At 43.0% G+C, this 27,641-nt stretch overlaps 1 protein-coding gene across 1 annotated transcript in view; it reads left to right on the plus strand.

Moving 5' to 3' along the window:
* Positions 1–27,641, plus strand: part of GPI (glucose-6-phosphate isomerase) — a 102,792-nt gene that overhangs the window by 40,118 nt on the left and 35,033 nt on the right. Inside the window, exons 8-13 of the mRNA XM_068119083.2 lie at positions 2,328–2,372; positions 5,547–5,600; positions 5,931–5,991; positions 6,993–7,036; positions 21,460–21,612; positions 23,059–23,188. Coding sequence (XP_067975184.1) covers positions 2,328–2,372; positions 5,547–5,600; positions 5,931–5,991; positions 6,993–7,036; positions 21,460–21,612; positions 23,059–23,188 — 487 coding nt within the window. The remainder of the gene's footprint in view (positions 1–2,327; positions 2,373–5,546; positions 5,601–5,930; positions 5,992–6,992; positions 7,037–21,459; positions 21,613–23,058; positions 23,189–27,641) is intronic.

Raw genomic sequence — 27,641 nt, forward strand, 5'->3', positions numbered from 1 at the left:
TGGCGATTTATTTACCAAACTCCGCAAGCCGTTCGCTTTGGACCAAACCATTTCATGTAAATAGAGGGGGGGGATTGTCACCGTACTCGCAAGCCGTTCGCTTTGGCTTTGCGAATGGACCAAACCATTTCATGTAAATAGAGGGGGGGGGGGGGATTGTCACCGTACTCGCAAGCCGTTCGCTTTGGCTTTGCGAATGGACCAAACCATTTCATGTAAATAGAGGGGGGGGATATAATTTTAGATATATATATAGTACGGGCATGCCCTAGTATAGATAAATGAAAAAACAATTACCAGACGTATTAAAATAAAACAAATAAACCTCTTGTGAAAGCGGTCCAAGTTGGGGATACCTCGACCTGTTCCACCTCCTTCAATGAACGGTGGCATTTATTATGGTTCCTGGAGGGAGGCATAAAGTGTTTAGTGTTTGTGTCCTTGATGTCCTGGCTTTTGGAGAGAAAAAAAACCTTTGTTTTCATTATGAGGCAGAATTGTAAATGCTATAAATTAAATAATATTACGAGTTGCCTCTACCGGGAACCATGAGCGATCTCCGATTGCGGCCTTCTAGTTATAGATGGTACCCATCCTAGTCGGAGGCAAACCAAACAACCCAATAACTCAGCACATTCACCATCATCCGTTCAACCAATATAATATGTCATTTCATTTTTAAGGTAACGCTTTTACCATGCCTCTTAGCCAATCTACAGTACAATACACTAGTTTACGTGCAACACAAAGTACAGCAGGTGTTTGGGCGATCTCCTCATGTGGGACTTTACTCATGTATTCTGGTGTCTTTGTCAATCTTGCAAGTGCTGAAAACACTCGAGAGTAAAAGTTTGGCGTTTAAAGCGACGTAGGTGCGAGTTGAGATGCAAATCAGGTAATGGTATTAATGATGTAACAACGTCAAATGGGGAGATGTAAATCACAGTATTACTGTATCCATTTTATTTTTAAATTCGAGTCTAGGCTCGTGGAAAAGCGATGACACAGAACAGATCAGGACACAACATAAGAAAAGGATGGAGCAGGAGATGGGAAACTCCAATAGCAGGGTGGAGGGAGAAGGTAGACGGAGACGGACGAACAGGGGATGCAGATAACCGGAGGTTGGAGGAGGGTGGAGGGAGAAGGTAGACTGAGACGGACAAACAGGGGATGCAGGTAACCGGAGGTTGGGGGAGAACGCAAGTGGTGCATAAGATGGATACATAAGCAACATTTTGAGAGGGGTGGGATGGTTTAACGGGTCTCGAAAATATCGTACGTTTGGATGGGTGATGACATGGAATGAATAGCAGTTACCCTTGGGGTAATTATTTAGATGAGACATTGGTGATGGATTTCTTAACAACATTGAATAGTAGTTACCCTTGGGGTAATTATTTAGATGAGACAGTAGTGATGGATTTCCTAACGACAATGAAAAGCAGTTACCCTTGTGGCAATTATTTGAGTACCCTCCCCCCAAGTACCCTCTTGAGGAAAAGTATCTTGAGTATTTGAGTACCCTCTTGGAGTTACCCTCCCCCCAAGCCCTCTCCCTCCCACACATCTCCCTGCTCTCAAAAGTTGTGTTTGTGTGCTTCCCCTTCTCTCCCCATCTTGTCTTCCGCTCCCTCTTTTTATATATTTTGTTTGTCTGTTTGATTTGTTTGTGAAGTAAATGTTAGCTCTTTCACGAGCCTCGATTCAGTATACAAATATATATATATATATATATATATTATTTAGTTGACACATTGGTGATGGATTTCTTAACGACATTGAATAGTAGTTACCCTTGTGGCAATTATTTAGATGAGACATTAGTGATGGATTTCCTAATGTCAATGAATAGTAGTTACCCTTGTGGCATTTGCAGCACGTTTGCGAATTATTTTACCTCCCTGTTACTTCTCCTCTTTTGTCCTGAAAAGGTGGGCCCAGACCCCCTGGACCTACCACTCCATCCTTCCCTCCCCCTCTTTTTCACTGTTTTATTATTATCATGCCGTTTTCCTTTTCTGATCAAATCTTCTTTAATCAAAAGTGTTGCTTTGTGGGATTTCTAACATTACTCCATCAGTAAAGTTATCAGCCAATTAATGCTCAGCCATTGCTCTTTTTGTTGTTTGTTTTCTTCCTTTTTTCCTGACGCATGCCCTTTTAAGATGATTTATTTTGATTTTAAAAGGCCAACAACTGGAATATTGGCAGTTTCTGTTTATTTATTGCAAATCCACAACAATTTGTGAATATATAGTGCAGTGTACACAAACATCATTTTATATATATATATATATATATATATATTTTTTTCTTATTTGCAGCCAGAAGCAGTAGCGAAACATTTTGTTGCTCTGTCTACAAATGGGGTATGTATGTCATTTCATAACATCTGCTGTTTTTTCACCAATTCTTCATTTATTGGGCACTGTGATTGAAATTCATTCTTCTTTTTAATGTGCATCACGAAGTACAGAACGTATCCAGGATCAATCTGACCTGTTAATGAAATGATTCTCTTTAATTATCACATTTGATGGTGATGTCTTTGGTGAAAATATCGAAGGGTGTTCAATAGTAATGTGGGACCCAGACCTATATCTCCAACGACAAAGAAACAACACAACACGGCTGCAACTACCCTTTGTTCCCAGACTCACCCCGCGACCGCCCGTTCATTGGCTCTGCGCTCAGACCAATCCATGTCGTAACATGCGCCCCGCTGCTGCTGCAACCACAGCGGCCTTTTCACACAGCGAGGGATCAGGAAAGTCGTGCCATGAAGCAGAGTACTCTTCCTGGATGGCCTGGGCCATCCATTCGGTCATGGAAGACATATACAATAGCTTACAGAGGGATGATTAGCGTGGTGAAGGACAGTCGAGCTTGGAAACATATTTAAGGGGACGGGAAATCACGATTACCACTCCTGATACATCCTTAAATACGTTCCCTGGCATTTCCATATAGGTACCATATTTATTATGCTAAACAGGTACGAATGTGACAACTGATCTATATTACTCCTTTATCACCTATAACATTCTTACGTACTGTATTTATACATTTAAAAAAATGTATGTATATTATTTATATATATTTATATATATATATATATATATATATATATACACAGCACCACTTGGTTGTCTGCGACGTAAGGGTGAAAGGTGCGAGCAGAGCTCGGTGGGTGAAGTACCAACCGAGAATGAAGGTGTGGAGGTTGAAAGAGGTGACTGTAAGGGAGGCATTAAAAGAGAGGCTGAGTAGGGTCGAGGATGATGTGGTTGAGCTTGAAAGTGGTTGGATGTCAATGAAAGCTAGTCTGTTGGGAGCCGTTGGTGAGGTATGTGGATGGACAAAAGGACCACCGAGGCACTCGGAAACATGGTGGTGGGATGATGACGTTGGAAAGAGGATTGACGAGAAGAGGAAGAAGTTCAAGGAGTGGCAGAAGGCGAAGGGTACGGGAGCAGAAACAGCAGAGCATGAAAGTTATAAGGCAGCCAGGAAGGCTGCAAATAAAGAGGTAGCAAAGGCGCAGGAGGCATGTAGGAAAATGTTCGGAGAACGCTTGGATTCGGAAGAGGGTCAGAAAGCAGTATTCAGGATTGCAAAGCAGATAGTGAAAGAGAGGTGTGATGTGATGGGGGTGAGCTGCTTGAAGGATGAAGTGGGACAAATCGTTGTCGACCCAGATGGAATTAAAGGAAGATGGAAAAGATATATGGAAATGCTGTTGAATACAGAGAATGAATGGGATGGCAACATAGAGAGTAACCCAGTTTTAGGCTCGGCAGAGAAGATAACTGAGAAGGAAGTTGAGGAAGCGATAAAAGCAATGAAGGGTAGAAAAGCGGGAGGGCCGACGGGAGTTGTGGGAGATATGTTGAAGGCAGCAGGAAGTTGGGGTGTGAAGAGAATGACAGAGATCTGTAATCTGGTGGTGAAAGAAGGCCGCATTCCAGTGGATTGGGAACTGAGTACCCTCGTCCCTCTATACAAGGGGAAAGGTGACCCTATATATATATATATTAATATATACACTCACACTCACACTCTCGCGTCGCGTCCCCGGGGTTAAAACCCCTGGGTGACGGGTGACCGAAACGAGCTTTAATTCTGTGGTGTACTTCGAACCTTGGCGGGATTGTCTTTGGCACGCGCGGGAAAGGCCCAAAGCCTTATCTGATCAGACAGCCGACACTGGGTTAATCCGAACCCACGAACACAAATACGGGACAAGCAAAATCCACAATACAAGAATGAAATGCATAAATAAAGGATTTAATGAAAATGAATGAAAGGCGAGGTAAAAACTATAATTCCTAATTGAGACGTCTTCTCTCAGATTTGTATACAAACAAGGAGGAAGATTAAACAAAAATAAATGATGTTCCTGCCAGCTGGCACTTAACTCTGGTCTCAACGAGGGGGGTTGGCTTCGTCGCCTCCAAACCACTGCATGGAAGCGCACCAACAAATGGCACCAAAAACTCCCGTGAACAAGCAGCCAACTGACACTTCCTCGCTTCCACCGCCAAGTGAGACGCGGCTCTCTCCTCCCCCGAAAAGCACCACAGTCAACACCACCCCCTCCTCCAGGAGCGCACCCGAGGTAACAGTGCCCACTCAAGCCGAGAGCCAGAATGAGAGAAAATGTGACCGGCTCCAACGAATGCCAAGACCAGAAAAAGAGACCAAGATGGCGAGACGGCTTCTTTTTGCTCTTAGCTCTCGAATGTTCCACCGCTCTGACATCACATCACACTCTGTCCAATCACCGATGTCCGATTACATCAGTACATGGCCACGACCAATCGTCTTCGGGGCGGGGCTTGACGTCCAATGACGAAGCTCGAGGCGTGGCCTCCCCATCACGAGTTGTCGGGGGGTGGAATCTCATCTCTGTTCGGATGACGTCGGGGTTCGTTTTTGCCGATCGTAATGTCCGGTTATACTGTCAGGCGATTGTGGCTGTTGTAATGGCGGCCCTTTTTGATGAAATAAAATTGAAGGGAAAAATCACAGGGGCAATAACACATGGGGTTATTAATCTTACGCCCGAGAACTAGTTGACACAAAAGGCACGCCCCTTATGGAGACATGCAAACACTCTTAACCTGAACATTTACCCTGCTTATGTACATTGAGATGGGTTTCTTCGTCTTCGCGTCACATGGCCCATACTAAAACCTACACGTTCTGAACTTTTCTAAGGTATTCCATGCCTACCCCCACAAACGTAACAAAAAAACAAACAAAATAAATATGTATATTTATAGATATGTGAAGGGCAGCCATTAATGAATATCTTTGTCCAGAATTCTTAGACCTCTCCTTTCATGCTGGCATTTCTTTTTCACACATTGCAAGCGTTTTTGGATGTTGGCTTTTTCAAAAAAATTAGAATTTAAAAGAAAAACTTATTTGTAAAATATTGCTGAAACGTATGTGTTTAAATCATTTTGTGGTTTGATTATAAAGTGAAAAATGTAATTCCCTTGAAACCTCTTATATATTTATTTTTGCTTCTTTTTCAGCCAAAAGTAGCCGAATTTGGCATTGACATCAACAACATGTTTGAGTTTTGGGATGTGAGTATGTTGATTTTATTTATTTATTATTATTTATCCTGTTAGGCACTTGCATGTTTATTTTTATATAGTATTGCACGATTTGCAGACGGTACATTTCTCACTCACTCACTCACTCACTTGGAGAGATCTATAACATATTGAACACTAATGAAGAATTGAAGGGACTTTGAATGAGCAGGCCAAAGACGTTCATCTTCTGAATCCAAATAATTATCCTTCAGGTTATGGGAAGTAAATTACTCTTGGAAATTTGTCATGGTTTATTCAAATATCTCGCTTTCCTCTGGAGAGCCCTGGTTCTCATGTAATGTTTTTGTGTGTACGCAGTGGGTCGGTGGACGATTCTCTCTGTGGTCAGCCATTGGACTTTCCATTGCTCTACACATTGGTCTGTATCTGTGATTGTCTATATTATAAAAGGAGCCTGTGTCTGTATAAAATGTATATAAATATATATATATGTCTGTATAAAATGTCTGTATAAAATGCATCCCTGTCTGTCTGTTTTCTTTGTTGTGTTGTAACTTGAGAACGGATTAATAGATTTCAATGAACCCACTCACAGGAAGTAAACACAATCACTTATCCCTCTTCTTGGAAAGATGTTTCATCCACAACGTTCATTCCAAATCTCCACAAATATAAACCGTACTCATTTACCTTAAAACAAAAATAATTCTTCCTTCATCTTCTTCTTCACTTATATTAATGGTGAGTCTCATTCAATCGCGTTTCTCATATTGATTCGATTTAGAAAACACTTGCTATATTCAATGCCTTTTTTTTTTTTCAACATTTCCATTTTGTTGATATTCCAGTAATAGATTGCCCTATCAAACAGCATTTAAGGTTATACACCACCTTTTAAAGCATCACAAAGCAGGATGCCCTACTTGCAATACAGGTGAGAAAAAGATACGAGCAAAAAAGCAGCTGATATTTCAGTAATTTGTTCGTACGATTTTTAAATGGAGAAAGTTAATTTATATTTATTTTCTCTTAAAACTTGTCGGTCAAAACACTATAATATCTATTTATTACATATGCATTTCCATCTTCCCCTCTGCACTGTATTCTCCATACGTGAGGAGTGGCTTCACTGAGGGAAGGGGGGTCACACATGACCTCAAAAATTACTCTCGCGTGCAATCGTGCATATGTAAATCTATCTCTGTCTAAAAGATTGGTATTCCTGTGAGCGAAGCAAATGGTCTTGCATCCTCGTGTTTGTTTAATGTTGAATGGGCTCCTTGACTACTTCTATTATGTATTGAAAACTTTGTGGTTGTGCATTCGGTTTTCATTTTCCAATTTGATTATATTTCTTCGTTATATTCATGTAACCATGTTATCTTTGTTTGTTGAAAAACAATTCCTTTTGTTATTCAGGCTTTGAAAACTTTGAGCAATTGCTGCAAGGAGCCCACTGGATGGTGAGTTAATTTGCTCACCCACCCTGGTTGGAGCGATGTCATACATCAGTCGTCTTTACAAGTCGTTTTGGAAAGAGAATGAAAGTTGTTGTCTTTGTTTTTGTTTTTTTTCTCCATATTCTTTTCTTTGCTCTGCATTTTATTTGGACAAACAGATGAAAGTTGCTGATTAATTTTTAAAGTTTACTGTACTTTTCGGCGTATAAGTTGATGTGGAGTACAAGTCCAATTGGCTAATTTCGCCATTTTTCTTTCCTTCATTCAAAATAAGTATATTTGGAGTACAAGACAAAGCTGGATCAATGAAGGTAGTTAGAAAAACTCAGTCGGAACAATTCAGGTGTTAATTCCTCCCTGACACGTGATACGTCCAGGGTGTATTGAAACTTGGGAAAACATCAATGTTAATGAGCTGTTCTGTGCATATTATTGGAAATAAATCTATCTATCTATATATATATCTGTGCAGTGTCTGTCTTGTCTTGTCTTGTCACTGAACTACTCCCTCAAACTTTTGTGAAATCGTACCAAACTTCTGGTATGCACATTTCTCCCGTCGGTATGTCCTAAGGGTATTTTTTTGAAAAAATTTCCAATTTTATTTATTTATTTTTTGGGAATTTTTTCGGGAAAAAATATTTTTTTCAACTTAAGTTTTCAACTTCAATTGTTTATAAAATGTAATATCACGAATATTACAAATACATTTGTACAAAATAATTGTTTGAATTGTGATTGGTGTAAACCATGACAAAACGGCAACTCGGGTACAGTCATTTATCTATATATCTACATATCTGGGCATTGTCTGTGTTGTCACTTAACGACTCCCTCAAACTTTTGTTCCGTGGTTGTGAAGTGTTTTTAATAACGTTGTGGTGGTTTTGAATCGTGTGGTGGTGAGGTATTTTGAATTGTGTGGTGGTGAGGTGTTTTTAAATGACGTGGTGGTGAGCTGTTTTTAAATCACATGGTGGTGAGGTATTTATAATTACGTGGTGGTGAGGTGTTTTTAATGATGTGGTGGTGAGGTGTTTTGAATTAGTTGGTGATGAGGTGTTTTGAATTATGTGGTGGTGAGGTGTTTTGAATTACGTGGTGGTGAGGTGTTTTGAACTACGTGGTGGTGAGGTGTTTTGAATTACGTGGTGGTGAGGTGTTTTGAATTACGTGGTGGTGAGGTATTTTGAATTACGTGGTGGTGAGGTGTTTTGAATTGCGTGGTGGTGAGGTGTTTTGAATTGCGTGGTGGTGAGGTGTTTTGAATTACGTGGTGGTGAGGTGTTTTGAATTACGTGGTGGTGAGGTATTTTGAATTATGTGGTGGTGAGGTGTTTTGAATTACGTGGTGGTGAGGTTTTGAATTATGTGGTGGTGAGGTGTTTTATATTACTTCGTGGTGAAGTGTTTTATATTACTTGGTGGTCAGGTGTTTTAAATTATGTGGTGGTGAGGTGTTTTTCAATTATGTGTGGTGAGGTGTAATCGTCCCAAACTTCCAGTCTGCACCTACCCCTCCCCTATGTGTGCTGAGGGGTTCTTTCTTGAAAAAAAAAAAAAACATTGAACCTAAATCTTCAAGCTAAATTGCCTATAAAAATGTAATATGTGTAATATCCTGGTGGCGTCTGGTCGAATCCGTTCTGATGTTTGTTCCCCCTCCATCCCCTCCCTCACCTCAAATGGCTACACAGTTGACACCGCACGTGACAAAGCGGAATGCCTCAACTCTGTTTGCCTCAAAATCCTTAGTCCCAAACCCATCCCTCTCTGTTCCCACCTTACCCAGTCGAACCAAACTGCTCCTGGACTCCGTGTCCTTCTCTCCTGACAAGGTGGGGGAGATTTTGTCAAACCTCGACTCTGATTCTGCAACTGGACCAGACGGCATCAGCCCACGGGTCCTAAAATCCTGCTCTACCGCTCTATCTCACCCTCTCTTTTGCTCAAGGTCATCTGCCAGCATCCTGGAAATCAACAAACATACCCGCTTTACACAAAAAATGTGCAAAAACAGATCCTTGCAACAACAGACCAATCAGCCTGCTCCCAATTATCAGCAAAGTCATGGAATCCATCATTGCTTTGGAATCAAACCCTTCCTCTTCTCCAATGGCTTGATCTCCGATCATCAATTTGGATTCGGACCAGGTCACTATACTCTGGACATGTTGCTTCTGCTGTCTCACCAATGGATGCAGGCCCAATGCCAAACAGCAAATCAGAGCTGTCTCCCTCGACATATCACGTGCCTTCCATACGATCTGCCACCCCGCTCTGTTCACCAAACTCTCCTCCTATGGTATCCATGGAAATCTCCATGCTTGGCTTGCGGACTTCCTCTCTGGTCATAGTCAACGTGTGGCCCTGAATGGATTTCTCTCATCTCCCCTTCCTGTTCAGGCTGGTGTTCCCCAAGGTAGTGTTCTGGGCCCTGTGCTATTTCTGGTCTTCATCAATGATCTCTCCGACTCTGGAAAATCCTCTCTGTCTCTTTGCTGATGACTCCACTCTCTGCCGCTCCATTCCTCATCCCTCAGATCAGCAGCCTGTAGCCTCCTCACTCTCTGCAGACCTGGACAAAATCACAGACTAGTCAAACAAGTGGAACATGTCTTTCAATCCTGACAAATCCCACACTCTTACTATGTCTCTCCGAAAAGACCGACTGGAAAACCCCTCCCATCTACTTTCTCAACACTCCTCTCCAATAAGTTCTGTCGCTCAAGCTTTTGGGTCTCACTGTCTGCCATGATCTTTCTTGGGAAAACCACATTTCCAAGCTGGCCTCCAAAGCCAGTTTCCGACTGGGCATCCTCTGTCGTGCCAAGTCCTTCCTTGGCACACCTGAGCTCCTCACCACATACAAGGCTTTCATCCGCAGCTCAATGGAATACTGTTCGCCCCTCTGGGCTGGTGCTCCTACCTCACACCTAGCTCGGCTTCACGCTGTTGAAGCCAAAGCTTTCAGAATCATTGGAATCTCCTGCGATGAAGCTAACTCCGAGGGCCTTTCACTCACTCACCACAGGCAGGTTGGTGGTCTTTCTGTCTTCTACCGACTCCTCTCCGGCCTTGCTCCCCCAGCTCTCTCTGTGCTCTGTCCCCCTAATATTCCTGCAGGTCGCACAAGATCTGCCAGCAACCCTCTTCTGGTGAAATGGCCGAAATCCAGGCTCTCTGCTCACCTTCACTCTTTCATTCCCCTTTTCTCCCACCTCTGGAACAAACTCCCTCACTATCTTCAATCCCACTCCTCCCTCCAGGTCTTTAAAACAGCTGTTCACCACCATCTCTTATCTTCCCCCATCCAAAACCTTGATCTTTTCTACCCCCGCTAATTCACCCCAGATACACTTTTTTCGAAATTCCAACTTCTTTCCTGGAAGTCCTTGCAGTGTCAATGTGTTTTATACCTCTCCCACCTCCCCCCAAGCCCTCTCCCTCCCACAGTTCTATCGATGTCCCTGCTCACAAATGTTGTGTTTGTGTCTTTCCCCTTCTCTCCCCATCTTGTCCACCGCCCCCCTTATTTTGTGTTTTATGTGGTGAGGTGTTTTGAATTACGTGGTGGTGGTGTTTTGATTTACTTGGTGGTAAGGTGTTTTGAATAACGTGGTGGTAAAAAAAACCACCTTTAGAGGCCATTTTTTCCCCGCAAGTGGGGGTTGGCCTTTTTCGGGGACCGTGGTTGTTGTTGTTTTTCGGTCCCCTTTTTGAAGCAATGTTTTACGGCCGGATGCCCTTCCTGCCGCCAACCCTTTTTGTCACCTTTTACGACAACCAGGGAATTACCAGTGAACTGGTACTCAATTAGCCGACCTCGGAAGGATGACAGGCTGAGTCTCCCCCCCTGGCGTTAATTCAGCGATCGACCGGGATTCGAACCCAGGATCCTTGGATCCTAAGCTGGCACCCTAGCCGCTAGCGCAACACCAGGGTTAACGTGGTGGAAAGGTGTTTTGAATTATGTGGTTGTGAGGTGTTTTACATTTGGTGGGGGTGAGGTGTTTTATATTACTTGGTGGTGATGTTTTAAATTAGGTGGGGTGAGGTGTTTTAAATTAGGTGGGGTGAGGTGTTTTAAATTAGGTGGGGTGAGGTGTTTTAAATTAGGTGGGGTGAGGTGTTTTAAATTAGGTGGGGTGAGATGTTTTAAATTAGGTGGGGTGAGGTGTTTTAAATTACTTGGTGGTGAGGTGTTTTTGAATTACGTGGTGGTAAGGTGTTTTGAATTACGTGGTGGTGAGGTGTTTTGATTTACTTGGTGGTGAGGTGTTTTGAATTACGTGGTGGTGAGGTGTTTTGATTTACTTGGTGGTAAGGTGTTTTGAATTACGTGGTGGTGAGGTGTTTTGAATTACGTGGTGTTTTGATTTACGTGGTGGTGAGGTGTTTTGAATTACGTGGTGGTGAGGTGTTTTGATTTACTTGGTGGTAAGGTGTTTTGAATTACGTGGTGGTGAGGTGTTTTGAATTACGTGGTGGTGAGGTGTTTTGATTTACTTGGTGGTAAGGTGTTTTGAATTACGTGGTGGTGAGGTGTTTTGAATTACGTGGTGGTAAGGTGTATTGATTTACTTGGTGGTAAGGTGTTTTGAATTACGTGGTGGTGAGGTGTTTTGAATTACGTGGTGGTGAGGTGTTTTGAATTACTTGGTGGTAAGGTGTTTTGAATTACGTGGTGGTGAGGTGTTTTGAATTACGTGGTGGTGAGGTGTTTTGATTTACTTGGTGGTAAGGTGTTTTGAATTACGTGGTGGTGAGGTGTTTTGAATTACGTGGTGGTGAGGTGTTTTGAATTACGTGGTGAGTTTTGATTTACGTGGTGGTGAGGTGTTTTGAATTACGTGGTGGTGAGGTGTTTTGATTTACTTGGTGGTAAGGTGTTTTGAATTACGTGGTGGTGAGGTGTTTTGAATTACGTGGTGGTGAGGTGTTTTGATTTACTTGGTGGTAAGGTGTTTTGAATTACGTGGTGGTGAGGTGTTTTGAATTACGTGGTGAGTTTTGATTTACGTGGTGGTGAGGTGTTTTGAATTACGTGGTGGTGAGGTGTTTTGAATTACGTGGTGGTGAGGTGTTTTGAATTACTTGGTGGTAAGGTGTTTTGAATTACGTGGTGGTGAGGTGTTTTGAATTACGTGGTGGTGAGGTGTTTTGATTTACTTGGTGGTAAGGTGTTTTGAATTACGTGGTGGTGAGGTGTTTTGAATTACGTGGTGGTGAGGTGTTTTGAATTACGTGGTGGTGAGGTGTTTTGATTTACTTGGTGGTAAGGTGTTTTGAATTACGTGGTGGTGAGGTGTTTTGAATTACGTGGTGAGTTTTGATTTACGTGGTGGTGAGGTGTTTTGAATTACGTGGTGGTGAGGTGTTTTGAATTACGTGGTGGTGAGGTGTTTTGATTTACTTGGTGGTAAGGTGTTTTGAATTACGTGGTGGTGAGGTGTTTTGAATTACGTGGTGGTGAGGTGTTTTGATTTACTTGGTGGTAAGGTGTTTTGAATTACGTGGTGGTGAGGTGTTTTGAATTACGTGGTGGTGAGGTGTTTTGATTTACTTGGTGGTGAGGTGTTTTGAATTACGTGGTGGTGAGGTGTTTTGAATTACGTGGTGGTGAGGTGTAATCGTCCCCAACTTCCAGTCTGCACCGAGCCCTCCTGAATGTACTGTATGTGCTGAGGGGTTCTTTTTTGAATTTTATATATTTTTTCAACCTAAATTGCTTATGAAAATGTAATATCACAAACACTACAAATAAATTTGTGCAAAATAATTGTTTGTATTATGATTGGTGTAAATCATGACAACACAGCAACTCAGGTACAGTCATTATCCTCAGCTAAAATAAGCCCGCTCCTCAGTAACGACGCTCCGTGAGGCCAGCTCAGCGAGCCGTGTGTGTGTGTGTGTGCGTGCATGCATGTATTGTATTAGAAGTCCTCGATCGATATTTAGCATTTGGAAATTGTAATTTTTACATCTCTAAACCTTGGAGTAAACGGCAATAATGCCCGTAAAAGAAAAAGGGTCCAAAAATGAAAATTTATGTAAAACACCCCATAAAAGCGTTTATATATATATATATACACAAAGAATTAAGTTAAGCACCCCCCCCCCGTTTTTTTACAACCTCGCACATTACAAGTTTGTTGTCGTCAAAACAGTGTAATATACCCATGATATTGCTATATTTTCTGGAGAAGTGATATTATGGTCACATAAAAACATAACAATCATGCCGTTTTCAATATTTTATTCTGAATAATTTAAGGTGAAATTTTTTGGGAATTTTAGGCATATTTTCACCTCAATTTAACTATGGAGCTATAGGTCCATCACGGACAGTGTGGATGACGTTTATGTTTTCTAACGTACAGTCATTGTTCTGAGAAGACCTCTAGCGATCTTTGCGTCAATAACCTGTGTAGGACCCACGTGATCGGATCACTGACTCAACCCTACGTCTCATAGACCCTGTAAGCCGTCGTATGCGTTGCTGTGGCAGGTTGTTCCATTCCCGATGTAATGCACGTTCCAATTCATCCAGATTGGCTATTGGAGGGACCATCTTCGCAATTTGTCGTCCCAACATGTCCCAAACGTGCTCGAGGGGGTTCAGGTCAGGACTGTACGCAGGCCAGGGGATGGTTGTCACAGCACCTTGCTCCAGCAAGGCTCGGACGCGTCTCGCACGGTGAGGCCTGGCGTTGTCATCCATGAATATGGGTCTGCTGGCGAGGGTGTGGTCATCGAAGTGCGGGATTACGGTGGTATTCAGGATTTCCGGACAACGCCAGGCCTCACCGTGCGAGACGCGTCCGAGCCTTGCTGGAGCAAGGTGCTGTGACAACCATCCCCTGGCCTGCGTACAGTCCTGACCTGAACCCCCTCGAGCACGTTTGGGACATGTTGGGACGACAAATTGCGAAGATGGTCCCTCCAATAGCCAATCTGGCTGAATTGGAACGTGCATTACATCGGGAATGGAACAACCTGCCACAGCAACGCATACGACGGCTTACAGGGTCTATGAGACGTAGGGTTGAGTCAGTGATCCGATCACGTGGGTCCTACACACGTTATTGACGCAAAGATCGCTAGAGGTCTTCTCAGAACAATGACTGTATGTTAGAAAACATAAACGTCATCCACACTGTCCGTGATGGACCTATAGCTCCATACTTAAATTGAGGTGAAAATATGCCTAAAATTCCCAAAAAATTTCACCTTAAATTATTCAGAATAAAATATTGAAAACGGCATGATTGTTATGTTTTTATGTGACCATAATATCACTTCTCCAGAAAATATAGCAATATCATGGGTATATTACACTGTTTTGACGACAACAAACTTGTAATGTGCGAGGTTGTAAAAAAACGGGGGGGGTGCTTAACTTAATTCTTTGTGTATATATAAAAAAAGTTTTAACCCTCAATCGAAATCTAACATGTGAAAATTGTTATTTCTACAACTGTAAACTGTGAAATTGAAACCTGAATGAAAATTTACATTTAAAAAACAAAAAACAAATATATCGAGCATGAGGTCATTGATGCTTCCTATTTTTTTTTTTTTTTTTTTTCGTCTACAAGATCAAGCAAGGCTCGTGTAACATTAATCACAAAAAAACAAACGGACACATAAAACATACAATTAAGGGAGCGGGAGACAAGAGGGGGGGAGAGACAGGGAAGCACACAAGTACAACAGCAGAGAACAGGGACATCGGGAGATCTGTGGGAGGGATTGGGCTTGCGGGGAGGAGGCATGGGAAGGGGAGGAGGGGTGGGAGAGGTATAAAACACATGGACACTTCTAGGACTTCCAGGAAAGAAGTTGGTATTTCAAAAAAGTGTATCTGGGGTGAAATTAACGGGGGTATAAAAGGTCAAGGTTTTGTATGGGGGAGAAAAGATAAGAGATGGTGGTGAACAGCTGTTTTTAAGACGTGAAGGGAGGAGTGGGTTTTTGTTCCAAGATGGGAGGAAAGACTGAAGTTGAGCGGAGACTTGATTTTGGCCATTTCACCAGCAGAGGGTTGCTGGTAGATCTTGTGCGACCTGTAGGAATATTTGGGGAACAGAGCACAGACAGAGCTGGGGAAGCTAGGCCGGAGAGGAGTCAGAAGAAGACATAATGACCACCAACCTGCATGCGGTGAGTGAGTGAAAGGCCCTCGGAGTTAGCTTCATCGCGGGAGATTCCAATTATTCTGAAAGCTTTGGTTTCAACAGCGTGAAGCCGAGCTAGGTGTGAGGCAGGAGCACCAGCCCAGAGGGGAGAGCAGTATTCTATTGAGCTGCGGGTGAAAGCCTTGTATGTGGTGAGGAGCTCAGGTGTGCCAAGGAAGGATTTTGCACGACGGAGGATGCCCAGTCAGTGACTGGCTTTGGAGGCCAGCTTGGAAATGTGGTTTTCCCAGGAAAGATCATGGCAGATAGTGAGACCCAAACGCTTGAGTGACAACTTGAGGGGAGGAGGAGAGAATTGTTGTGAAAGTAGATGGGAGGGTTGTCCAGGCGGTCTTTTCGGAGAGACATAGTAAGAGTGTGAGACTTGTCAGGATTGAAAGACATGTTCCACTTGTTTGACCAGACTGTGATCTTGTCCAGGTATCCTAGAGAGTGAGGAGGCTGCAGACTGCCGATCTGAGGGATGAGGAATGGAGTGGCTGAGAGTGGAGTCATCAGCAAAGAGATAGAGAGGATTTTCCAGAGAGTCGGAGAGACCATTGATGAAGACCATAAAAAGCACAGGGCCCAGAACACTGCCTTGGGGAACTCCAGCCTGAACAGGAAGGGGAGATGAGACAAACCCATTCAGGGCCACATGTTGACAACGACTAGAGAGGAAGTCCGCAAGCCATGCGTGGAGATTTCCATGGATACCATAGGAGGAGAGTTTGGTGAGCAGACCAGGGTGCCAGATCGTATCGAAGGCACGTGATATGTCAAGGGAGACGATATGTCAAGAGTAGAGTGACCTGGTCTGAAACCAAATTGATGATCAGAGATCAAGCCATTTGAGAAGAGGAAAGATTTGATATCGAAGCAATGATGGATTCCATGACTTTGCTGATAATTGGGTGAAGGCTGATTTGTCTGTAGTTGCAAGGATCGGTTTTTTCACCTTTTTTGTGTGAATGAATGAATGAATGAATGATCATTTTAAGGCCATTTTTCCCCGCTAGGGCGGGGGTTAGCCTTGTGGGCCCCATGACAATCAAGCGTAAAGTGGTGATTTTGGCTGATTTCCAAGCTGATGGCAGATGACCTTGAGCAAAAGAGAGGGTGAAGAGAACAGAGAGAGGGAGTGAAAGAGCGGCAGAGCAGGATTTTAGGACCCGTGGGCTGATGCCGTCAGGTCCAGTTGCAGAATCATAATCAGAGTCTTGTCAGGAGGAAAGGACACAGAGTCCAGGAGCAGCTGCGTACGACTGGGTACGGTGGGTACAGAGAGGAATTGGTTTGGGACACAAGATTTAGAGGCAAACACAGAGTTGAGGCATTCAGCTTTTTCACGTGCGGTGTCAACTGTGTAGCCATTTGAGGTGAGGGAGGGGATGGAGGAAACAAACACCAGAAACGGATTTGACCAGACGCCACCAGGATTTGGAAGAGGGAGACAGGTTTGAGAGTGGAGAGACGTTGTTTCCTGGCTCTCCTGAGGGTGGACATACGCTTGTTTCGGGCTTCGTGAAAGGAAATGAGATTTCCTTCCATTGGATTTGCTTTCCAGGAGGCAAAGGCAAGTTGTTTCTGGGCAACTGCCTCACCACAAGATTCCGTGTACAATGGACCGGAGGAAGGGTATGACAACTGAAGACGCGATGGGATAAATCTGTGCATGAGAGAGAGCAATTTACTTTGGAAGAATTCCCAGGATTAGTGATGTGAGAGGCGGTAGAGATGGGAGACCAGTCCAAATGATTGATGGCTGCTTGAAGACCGTGCCAGCTGGCCTGAGTGAAATGCCAGACTCGTCGACGCTGAGGAAGCTCTCTGAGAATTGTCAGAGGGATGTCCACTTTAATAAGCACATGATCAGAAGAACCGATTGGAGCAGAAGAAGAGCAGTAGACATTTGCAGCGAAGTTAGTCACAACCAAGTCGAGAAGAGAAGATGCTCCGTTGACTGAGATCCGGGTCAAAAAATTGACAGATTGTGTCAGTCCCAGTGAGTCACAGAAGTCCTTTGATGAGGAGCCATGGCTGGTGAGAGAGGTCCCAAAACCCATCCAACTGGCATGGTGACAATTGAAATCACCACATATGAGGAAGAGAGAGTTGGGATGAGTAGATAGAAGTTGGTCCATATTGTCAGACAGCGAGATGTAGATGGAGTCATCACTGTTTGGTGGACGGTACAACACACATATGAACAAAAGGTGGGAGCAAAGCGGAAGCCGTAGCCAGAGGTACTCCTGGGGGGTGAGGTGGAGAGAGGGCAGTGCAGGGCGAGTGAGGAAGAGAGTTTTTGATAAAGATAGCCACTCCACCACAGGACGAGGCTCAGGTCTATCAAACCGGAGGAGGGAGTGACCCGGGAGATATATTAAGGAATCAGAGACATCATGAAGGAGGAAAGTTTCTGTTAAGCAGATCAAGTCTGGATTGTCAGAAGCAACCTGTATGGAGAGATCAATCAAGTTTGAGTGAAGGCCTCGGATGTTTGAGGTCCATACCGTTAAGGAAGAGGAAGGCGGAGCATCGAATACAGAACAGGGGGAGGGTGGGGTCGGGTAAGACGTGGAAGAGGAGGAAGAGGAGGAAGAGGTAGGAAGAGCTGTTGAAAGTGCTGTTGAAAGTGTGTCAGATTTCAGAATAGCTCGGAGAAAGGGAAGGATGGGGCGGACAAAAGGTTTGATGGTGATTGGGTGAGGCACAGTGAGGTGTTATTAGAGGGGCGGGCAGAGCGAGGCAGAAGGTTGGGGGAGATGGAGGTGAGAGTTGGAAAGGGGAAAAAGCAGGGAGGACGCTTTGAGGAGGAAGGATGAGAGGGGGTAAATGGAGAAAAAATGAGGGTGGGGAGATTTGAAGGGGGGGGGGGGTGAGAAGGGAGTTTATGAGGGGAGGGGTTAGGGGGGAGTTTATGAGGGGAGGAGTTAGGGGGGAGTTTATGAGGTGAGGGGTTTGGGGGGAGTTTAGGAGGGAAGGGGCAAGGGGGGGGATTTGAAAGGGATGGGGGAGATTTGGAGGGGAGGGGTGAGGGGGAGTCTAGGAGGGGAGGGTGCAGGGGGAGTTTAGGAGGGAAGGGGCAAGGGGGGGATATTTGAAAGGGGATGGGTGATGGGGAAGATTTGGAGGGGAGGGGTGAGTTTGGATTTTAGAAAGTGTGCGATTAATGGGAAACGAACATTTATTGCAAAACGAGTTTGTTGTGACCTTCGAGTCAGAGATACGTTTAAGGACGCTGGAGGTGGGGGGGGGGGGGGGGGGGGGGGGGGTCGTGCAGGTGAGTTTAGGGAATGTAGGGAAGAGGAATTGTAAGAGTTGGAATGAATAGATTTGGTGAGCAAGTCGAAAGCACCCTTTTAAGAAGAAGAAGAAAAAGGTGTTATAATATACCTAAGAATACAGCAAAAGTTAAAAAATACAGGGAAAGTTTAAACATTTTAAAATTGAACAGTGAAAACTATTTGGGGAAATGGGGGTACAACACGTGGTCGAAGAACGAACGAACGAATAAGAATTTCCGAACATTTACTTCGTGCAACAGGGATTATTTGCGGTCAAAAGCAACTTGTACATTTTTTATTTTTTTTGTTTGTTTTTTTTGTATACTGAATCGAGGCTCGTGAAAGAGCTAACATTTACTTCACAAACAAATCGACCAGACAAACAAAATACACAAAAAGAGGGAGCGGAAGACAAGATGGGGAGAAAAGGGGGAAGCACACAAACACAACATCCGAGAGCAGGGAGATGTGTGGAAGGGAGAGGGCCCGGGGGGAGGAGGCATGGGAAGGGGGGGGGGGGGGGAGGGAGAAGTATAAAGCACAAGGACACCAAGGACTTCCAGGACAGAAGTTGGTATTTCAAAAAGGTGAATTGGGGTGAAATTAGCGGGGGTAGAAAAGATCAAGGTTTTGGATGGGGGAACATAATAGATGGTGGTGAACAGCTGTTTTAAAGACTTGGAGGGTGGAGTGGGATTGAAGAGAGTGAGGGAGTTTGTTCCAGAGGTGGGAGAAAAGAGGAATGAAGGAGTGAAGGTGAGCAGAGAGTCTTGATTTTGGCAGTTTAACCAAAAGAGGATTGCAGGCAGATCTTGTGCGACCTGTAGGAATATTTGCGGGACAGAGCCCAGAGAGAGCTGGGGGGGAAAGGCCAGAGAGGAGTCGGTAGAAGACGGAAAGACCACCAACCTGCCTGCGGTGAGTGAGTGAGAGGCCCTTGGAGTTAGCTTCATCGCGGGAGATTCCAATGATTCTGAAGTTATCATTTGAAGTTATCAATGACATTTGAAATGTTACAAATGAAGCACATCACATCACTGTGGAAACCAGATCATGTGGACCATCTATGTTAATATGTGTGTGCGGTTGGGCGGAAGTGTGGTGGGGGGTGGGGGGGGGGGTGGAAGGTGTGGCGTGAAGAAGGTCGATAGGTTATTTTCATGGAAGCCATTGTGTTCGCACTTTGTTGGAAGGGGGGAGCGTATTCAAAAGTTTTGTCATGTGCAATAGTAGATGGCTATTTGGCCACCCTTGAATCAAAACTCGTTTGAAGACGTTCTGAAATGAATCCATGAAAATGTTTGTAACATGATATTTAAATCAAAACCTCAGAGAATATGTTGTTTCTGGCTGGGAGAGTTTTCTTCCTTCGAGAACACAGCGTTGGAGTTTTGAACAATTATGGAAATGCTAATACCATGAATAGTCCATCTTTGCATGATTTGCATCCTTGGCATTAAATGCCAGTAATGAAAGTTATTAACAATTTGATAACCTGATAAATCAATTGAATTAATGCAACAAGTAATGAAATGTACTGTATTGTATGTAATTCTGGTCACTATTTACACTGAATAACAATACCGTACAGCATTAGATTAGGATTACCGTGACATTGTTTGGACCATCCTTTTGGGTGTTAGATTAGGATTACCGTGACATTGTTTGGACCATCCTTTTGGGTGTTAGATTAGGATTACCGTGACATTGTTTGGACCATCCTTTTGGGTGTTAGATTAGGATTACCGTGACATTGTTTGGACCATCCTTTTGGGTGTTAGATTAGGATTACCGTGACATTGTTTGGACCATCCTTTTGGGTGTTCGATTCGGATTACCGTGACATTGTTTGGACCATCCTTTTGGGTGTTAGATTAGGATTACCGTGACATTGTTTGGACCATCCTTTTGGGTGTTAGATTAGGATTACCGTGACATTGTTTGGACCATCCTTTTGGGTGTTAGATTAGGATTACCGTGACATTGTTTGGACCATCCTTTTGGGTGTTAGATTAGGATTACCGTGACATTGTTTGGACCATCCTTTTGGGTGTTAGATTAGGATTACCGTGACATTGTTTGGACCATCCTTTTGGGTGTTAGATTAGGATTACCGTGACATTGTTTGGACCATCCTTTTGGGTGTTAGATTAGGATTACCGTGACATTGTTTGGACCATCCTTTTGGGTGTTCGATTCGGATTACCGTGACATTGTTTGGACCATCCTTTTGGGTGTTAGATTAGGATTACCGTGACATTGTTTGGACCATCCTTTTGGGTGTTAGATTAGGATTACCGTGACATTGTTTGGACCATCCTTTTGGGTGTTAGATTAGGATTACCGTGACATTGTTTGGACCATCCTTTTGGGTGTTCGATTCGGATTACCGTGACATTGTTTGGACCATCCTTTTGGGTGTTAGATTAGGATTACCGTGACATTGTTTGGACCATCCTTTTGGGTGTTAGATTCGGATTACCGTGACATTGTTTGGACCATCCTTTTGGGTGTTCGATTCGGATTACCGTGACATTGTTTGGACCATCCTTTTGGGTGTTAGATTAGGATTACCGTGACATTGTTTGGACCATCCTTTTGGGTGTTAGATTAGGATTACCGTGACATTGTTTGGACCATCCTTTTGGGTGTTCGATTCGGATTACCGTGACATTGTTTGGACCATCCTTTTGGGTGTTAGATTAGGATTACCGTGACATTGTTTGGACCATCCTTTTGGGTGTTAGATTAGGATTACCGTGACATTGTTTGGACCATCCTTTTGGGTGTTAGATTCGGATTACCGTGACATTGTTTGGACCATCCTTTTGGGTGTTAGATTAGGATTACCGTGACATTGTTTGGACCATCCTTTTGGGTGTTAGATTAGGATTACCGTGACATTGTTTGGACCATCCTTTTGGGTGTTGCAAACTCATTGTACCCTTGTTGCCAGGACAACCACTTCTGTTCAGCTCCTTTGGACCAGAACGTTCCAGTGATTATGGCGCTGCTTGGGATCTGGTATGGGAACTTTTACAAGGCTGAGACACATGCACTACTACCATATGATCAGTACCTCCATCGATTTACTGCATATTTCCAGCAGGTATGTGCGATGGAAGTAGACATTATACTGGTTACCTCTGCCACCTTAGGTGGACGGAGGTTATTTTACATCTGTCTGTCTGTAAGCAGGTTATCTCAAAACGTTATGGACGGTTTCAAACTAAACTTGGTGGGCAGGTTGGGTGTGTGACAAGGAAGAATTGATTTGATATCGGTGAAGATCCACATCTGGATCCAAGGATTTTAAAGTGATTCTTCACCATTGAAAGATCGGGCCAAAGACGATACGTAGCATGACCTCTCAAAAAGTTGTGGATGCATTATGACAAAACTTGATAGATGAGTTGGGAACGTGACAAGAACAAGCCGAATCGATTTTGGTTCAGGTCAGGATCCAGATCCGGCCTATGGGTGGGATACAAAAGGTAAACTTTTTAGCCCGGTGGGGGTATGTGCTCTCGCGAGTGCCGTTCTATTTCAGACAAGTTATGCACCAATAATTTTCTCCTTCTTCCTTTTCCTCTGTCAACACATCGTTGCACTTAACTAAACTGCCTTTCTGGTGTAGTGCTATCATGTGACCCTGCGTGAGGGAGCATTCCAACCTTTGTATGGGAATGGAAATCCTGACCTGCATTTTGGTTGTGGATATTGAAGTACCTACAGTCTTTTGAAAAGAGACGGCAATTGTAGGCCAGTTCCTCCCGGCCAAATTCCCTACTTGGTTTCCACTTTAATTTTTATCACCTGCTACAGGTTGGAATGCTAGGGGTCTGGATATGGCACAAGCATGATGGATCAAATGGTGTACGTGTATATCCTGGCAATTTTGCCCATAATTGATACTTTGTGGGGTTTTGTTGTGCAAGATGAGTTATCAAATATTTTATAGTTCCATCAGTGTTGTACATAAAAAGCACGTACAATCTCATGCGAGGAGAGATGAAAATGAATGAATGAATGAATGATCGTTTTAAGGCCATTTTCCCCGCTGGAGCGGGGGTTAGCCTTGCGGGCCCCATGACAATCATGGTTCCCTGTTTTGAGGCAATGTTTTTTTATGGCCGGATGCCCTTCCTGACGCCAACCCTTGGTCACGCTCTTACGATGCGCAGGGATACGGTGTACACACCGTGATCATTCATCCCAGCAAGCTGGTACTCAATTTGCCAACCTCGGAAGGATGACAGGCTGAGTCAACCCCCCTGGCGTTAATTCAGCGATCGACCGGGATTCGAACCCAGGATCCTAGGATCCCAAGCCGGCACCCTAACCGCTAAGCCAACACCAGGCAGGAGGAGAGATGAAAGTCGTCATGAAATTGCCAAGATGGTGTTCGATCAGCCCAGATGTTTTGTATCAACACTGACAAACCATTTGTTGTGCTGTGCCACTGCAAACATGTGATTGAGCTTTGATATAATCTAAATGGTGCCACAGCTCTGTAGGTACTTTACAGATCTATAAGTTGCTTGTTTGTTTCCAGGGAGATATGGAATCAAACGGGAAATACATCACCAGAAATGGCCATCGAGTTGACTACAGTACCGGACCTATTGTGTGGGGAGAGCCAGGAACGAATGGACAGCATGCGTTCTATCAGCTCATCCACCAAGGTATGCTGGGATTAGACGGTTTACTTAACACCACCATGTTCTTCGTTAATTTCTCAATATAACCTATCATTACCCAATGTCTGAAGCTATCCACTTTCCTACATTTCCATAATTCCCTTTGTTTTCCTTTTACTTAGGGATAACCTGATAAGTCCATTGTAATGATGCAACAAGCAATTAAATCTCTGATGCAACAAGCAATTAAATCCCTGATGCAACAAGCAATTAAATCCCTGATGCAACAAGCAATTAAATCCCTGATGCAACAAGCAATTAAATCCCTGATGCAACAAGCAATTAAATCTCTGATGCAACAAGCAATTAAATCTCTGATGCAACAAGCAATTAAATCTCTGATGCAACAAGCAATTAAATCCCTGATGCAACAAGCAATTAAATCCCTGATGCAACAAGCAATTAAATCCCTGATGCAACAAGCAATTAAATCCCTGATGCAACAAGCAAGCAATTAAATCCCTGATGCAACAAGCAATCAATTCCCTGATGCAACAAGCAAGCAATTAAATCCCTGATGCAACAAGCAATTAAATCCCTGATGCAACAAGCAATTAAATCCCTGATGAAACGAGCAATTAAATCCCCGGTGAAACAAGCAATTATATCCCCGGTGAAACGAGCAATTAAATCCCCGGTGAAACAAGCAATTAAATCCCTGATGCAACAAGCAATTAAATCCCTGATGCAACAAGCAATCAAATCCCTGATGAAACGAGCAATTAAATCCCCGATGCAACAAGCAATTAACTCCCAGATGAAATGAGCAATTAAATCCCTGATGAAACAAGCAATTAAATCCCTGATGCAACAGGCAATTAACTCCCAGATGAAACAAGCAATTAAATCCCTGATGCAACGAGCAATCAAATCCCTGATGAAACGAGAATTAAATCCCCGATGCAACAAGCAATTAACTCCCAGATGAAATGAGCAATTAAATCCCTGATGAAACAAGCAATTAAATCCCTGATGCAACAAGCAATCAAATCACTGATGCAACATGTTATTACTAAACGTTTTATTTATGTATTTATTCCCCACTCACCACCAGCTGCACCATTCCACTCATTTATGACTTGGCAAAATATATATATATATATATATATATATATATATATATATATATATATATATATATATATGTATATGTATATGTATATGTATATGTATATAAATGTATATATATATAATTTCTTTTTATTTATAAACAGGAATCAAATTCCTGCGAGGGGGTAAGTGTGAAAAAATTCTGACAATGCTGGGCTCGAACCACGGACCTCCGTTGATAACGCGTCAACAGCCCACTGCGCTATTGAGCCAGCCGCAATCTCCTCAGAACTTTTCCACACTTAACACTGCGAGCTTTATCATGGCCGATGTCTTACGTGCCTGCTAGGCAGACCCCGAATGTTAGCATAAATATATGCATGCGTATGTATACACAAAGAATTAAGTTAAGCACCCCCCCCCCGTTTTTTTACAACCTCGCACATTACAAGTTTGTTGTCGTCAAAACAGTGTAATATACCCATGATATTGCTATATTTTCTGGAGAAGTGATATTATGGTCACATAAAAACATAACAATCATGCCGTTTTCAATATTTTATTCTGAATAATTTAAGGTGAAATGTTTTGGGAATTTTAGGCATATTTTCACCTCAATTTAAGTATGGAGCTTATAGGTCCATCACGGACAGTGTGGATGACGTTTATGTTTTCTAACGTACAGTCATTGTTCTGAGAAGACCTCTAGCGATCTTTGCGTCAATAACGTGTGTAGGACCCACGTGATCGGATGGAGCAAGGTGCTGTGACAACCATCCCCTGGCCTGCGTACAGTCCTGACCTGAACCCCCTCGAGCACGTTTGGAACATGTTGGGACGACAAATTGCGAAGATGGTCCCTCCAATAGCCAATCTGGATGAATTGGAACGTGCATTACATCGGGAATGGAACAACCTGCCACAGCAACGCATACGACGGCTTACAGGGTCTATGAGACGTAGGGTTGAGTCAGTGATCCGATCACGTGGGTCCTACACACGTTATTGACGCAAAGATCGCTAGAGGTCTTCTCAGAACAATGACTGTACGTTAGAAAACATAAACGTCATCCACACTGTCCGTGATGGACCTATAGCTCCATACTTAAATTGAGGTGAAAATATGCCTAAAATTCCCAAAACATTTCACCTTAAATTATTCAGAATAAAATATTGAAAACGGCATGATTGTTATGTTTTTATGTGACCATAATATCACTTCTCCAGAAAATATAGCAATATCATGGGTATATTACACTGTTTTGACGACAACAAACTTGTAATGTGCGAGGTTGTAAAAAAACGGGGGGGTGCTTAACTTAATTCTTTGTGTATATGTGTGAATAAGTAGAAATGCATTGAAGATTAATTCATCTACAATTTTATAATATGAATTTTATAATTTCAATTTTATAATTCATCTACAATACATCTACAAACATCTACAATAACTGCACCACCCCCGATATGTGTGTGTGTATATATATATATATATATATATATATATATATATCTTTTGCAAGTATGTTGATTGTGTGTGTGTGTGTGTGTGTGTGTGTGTGTGTGTGTGTGTGTGTGTGTGTGTGTGTGTGTGTGTGTGTGTGTGTGTGTGTGTGTGTGTGTGTGTGTGTGTGTGTGTGTCCCCGCGTGTGTGTGTGTGTGCGTCCGCGTGTCCGCTCACTTATACCTGCCTCCAGGTCACAATTTTAAACCGAACTTCATGAAACTTCACCAAATGGTAGCGTTTGTGGTCCGACAAAATCCTATATATTTTTGAGGTCACATGGTCAACACAGGCCAAAGGTCAACCACTTTTTTTTGAAATTTCTAAAATCCTCAATTTTCATCCAATTAGCTTGAAATTTGAAAAGGATTTACATATCAGACAACTGAATTCAACCACCAATTATTTTTGAGATCAGCATCGGCCAAAAGGTCAACATAGGCCAAAATGTCAACCACATTTTTTCAAATTTCTAAAATCCTCAATTTTCATCCAATTGACTTGGAATTTGAATGCGATTTTCATATAGGCTAACTGAGTTCAACCACCACCAATTTTTGAGATCAGCATAGGCCAAAGGTCAACAATTTAAAATTTCTAAAATCCTTAATTTTCATACGATTCACTTGAAATTTGAATGGGATATGCACATCAATTAACTGAATTCAACCAGCAACTATTTTTGAGATCTCCATAGGCCAAAAGAGCAACATAGGCCAAAAGTCAACAACAATTTCAAATTTCTAAAATCCTCAATTTTCATACGATTCACTTGAAATTTGAATGGGATATACACATCAGTTAACTCAATTCAACCAACAACTATTTTTGAGGTTAAAAGGATGCTCTACTGAGTGCCATTCCACTTTGTTCTGTTTTGCCAAGTGTCGCTCTTTGAGTGATTTTTCATTTATGTATTTATTCACCACTCGCCACCAGCTGCACCACTCCACTCATTTATGTATTTATTCCCTACTCACAACCAGCTGCACCACTCCACTCATTTATTGATGTATTTATTCCCCACTCACCACCAGCTGCACCATTCCACTCATTTATTGATGTATTTATTCCCCACTCACCACCAGCTGCACCACTCCACTCATTTATTTATGTATTTATTCCCCACTCACCACCAGCTGCACCATTCCAGTCATTTATTTATGTATTTATTCCCCACTCACCACCAGCTGCACCACTCCACTCATTTATTGATGTATTTATTCCCCACTCACCACCAGCTGCACCACTCCACTCATTTATTTATGTATTTATTCCCCACTCACCACCAGCTGCACCATTCCACTCATTTATTTATGTATTTATTCCCCACTCACCACCAGCTGCACCACTCCACTCATTTATTTATGTATTTATTCACCACTCACCACCAGCTGCACCACTCCACTCATTTATGTATTTATTCACCACTCACCACCAGCTGCACCACTCCTCATTTATTTATGTATTTATTCCCCACTCACCACCAGCTGCACCACTCCACTCATGTATTTATGTATTTATTCCCCACTCACCACCAGCTGCACCACTCCACTCATTTATTTATGTATTTATTCCCCACTCACCACCAGCTGCACCATTCCAGTCATTTATTTATGTATTTATTCCCCACTCACCACCAGCTGCACCACTCCACTCATTTATTTATGTATTTATTCCCCACTCACCACCTGCTGCACCACTCCACTCATTTATTTGTTTTATTCCCCACTCACCACCAGCTGCACCACTCCACTCATTTATTTATGTATTTATTCCCCACTCAACACCAGCTGCACCACTCCACTCATTTATTGATGTATTTATTCCCCACTCACCACCAGCTGCACCACTCCACTCATTTATTTATGTATTTATTCTTCA

This window comes from Myxine glutinosa, chromosome 6 (genome assembly GCF_964187855.1).
Source record: "Myxine glutinosa chromosome 6, kmMyxGlut1.1, whole genome shotgun sequence".
NCBI lineage: Eukaryota > Metazoa > Chordata > Myxini > Myxiniformes > Myxinidae > Myxine > Myxine glutinosa.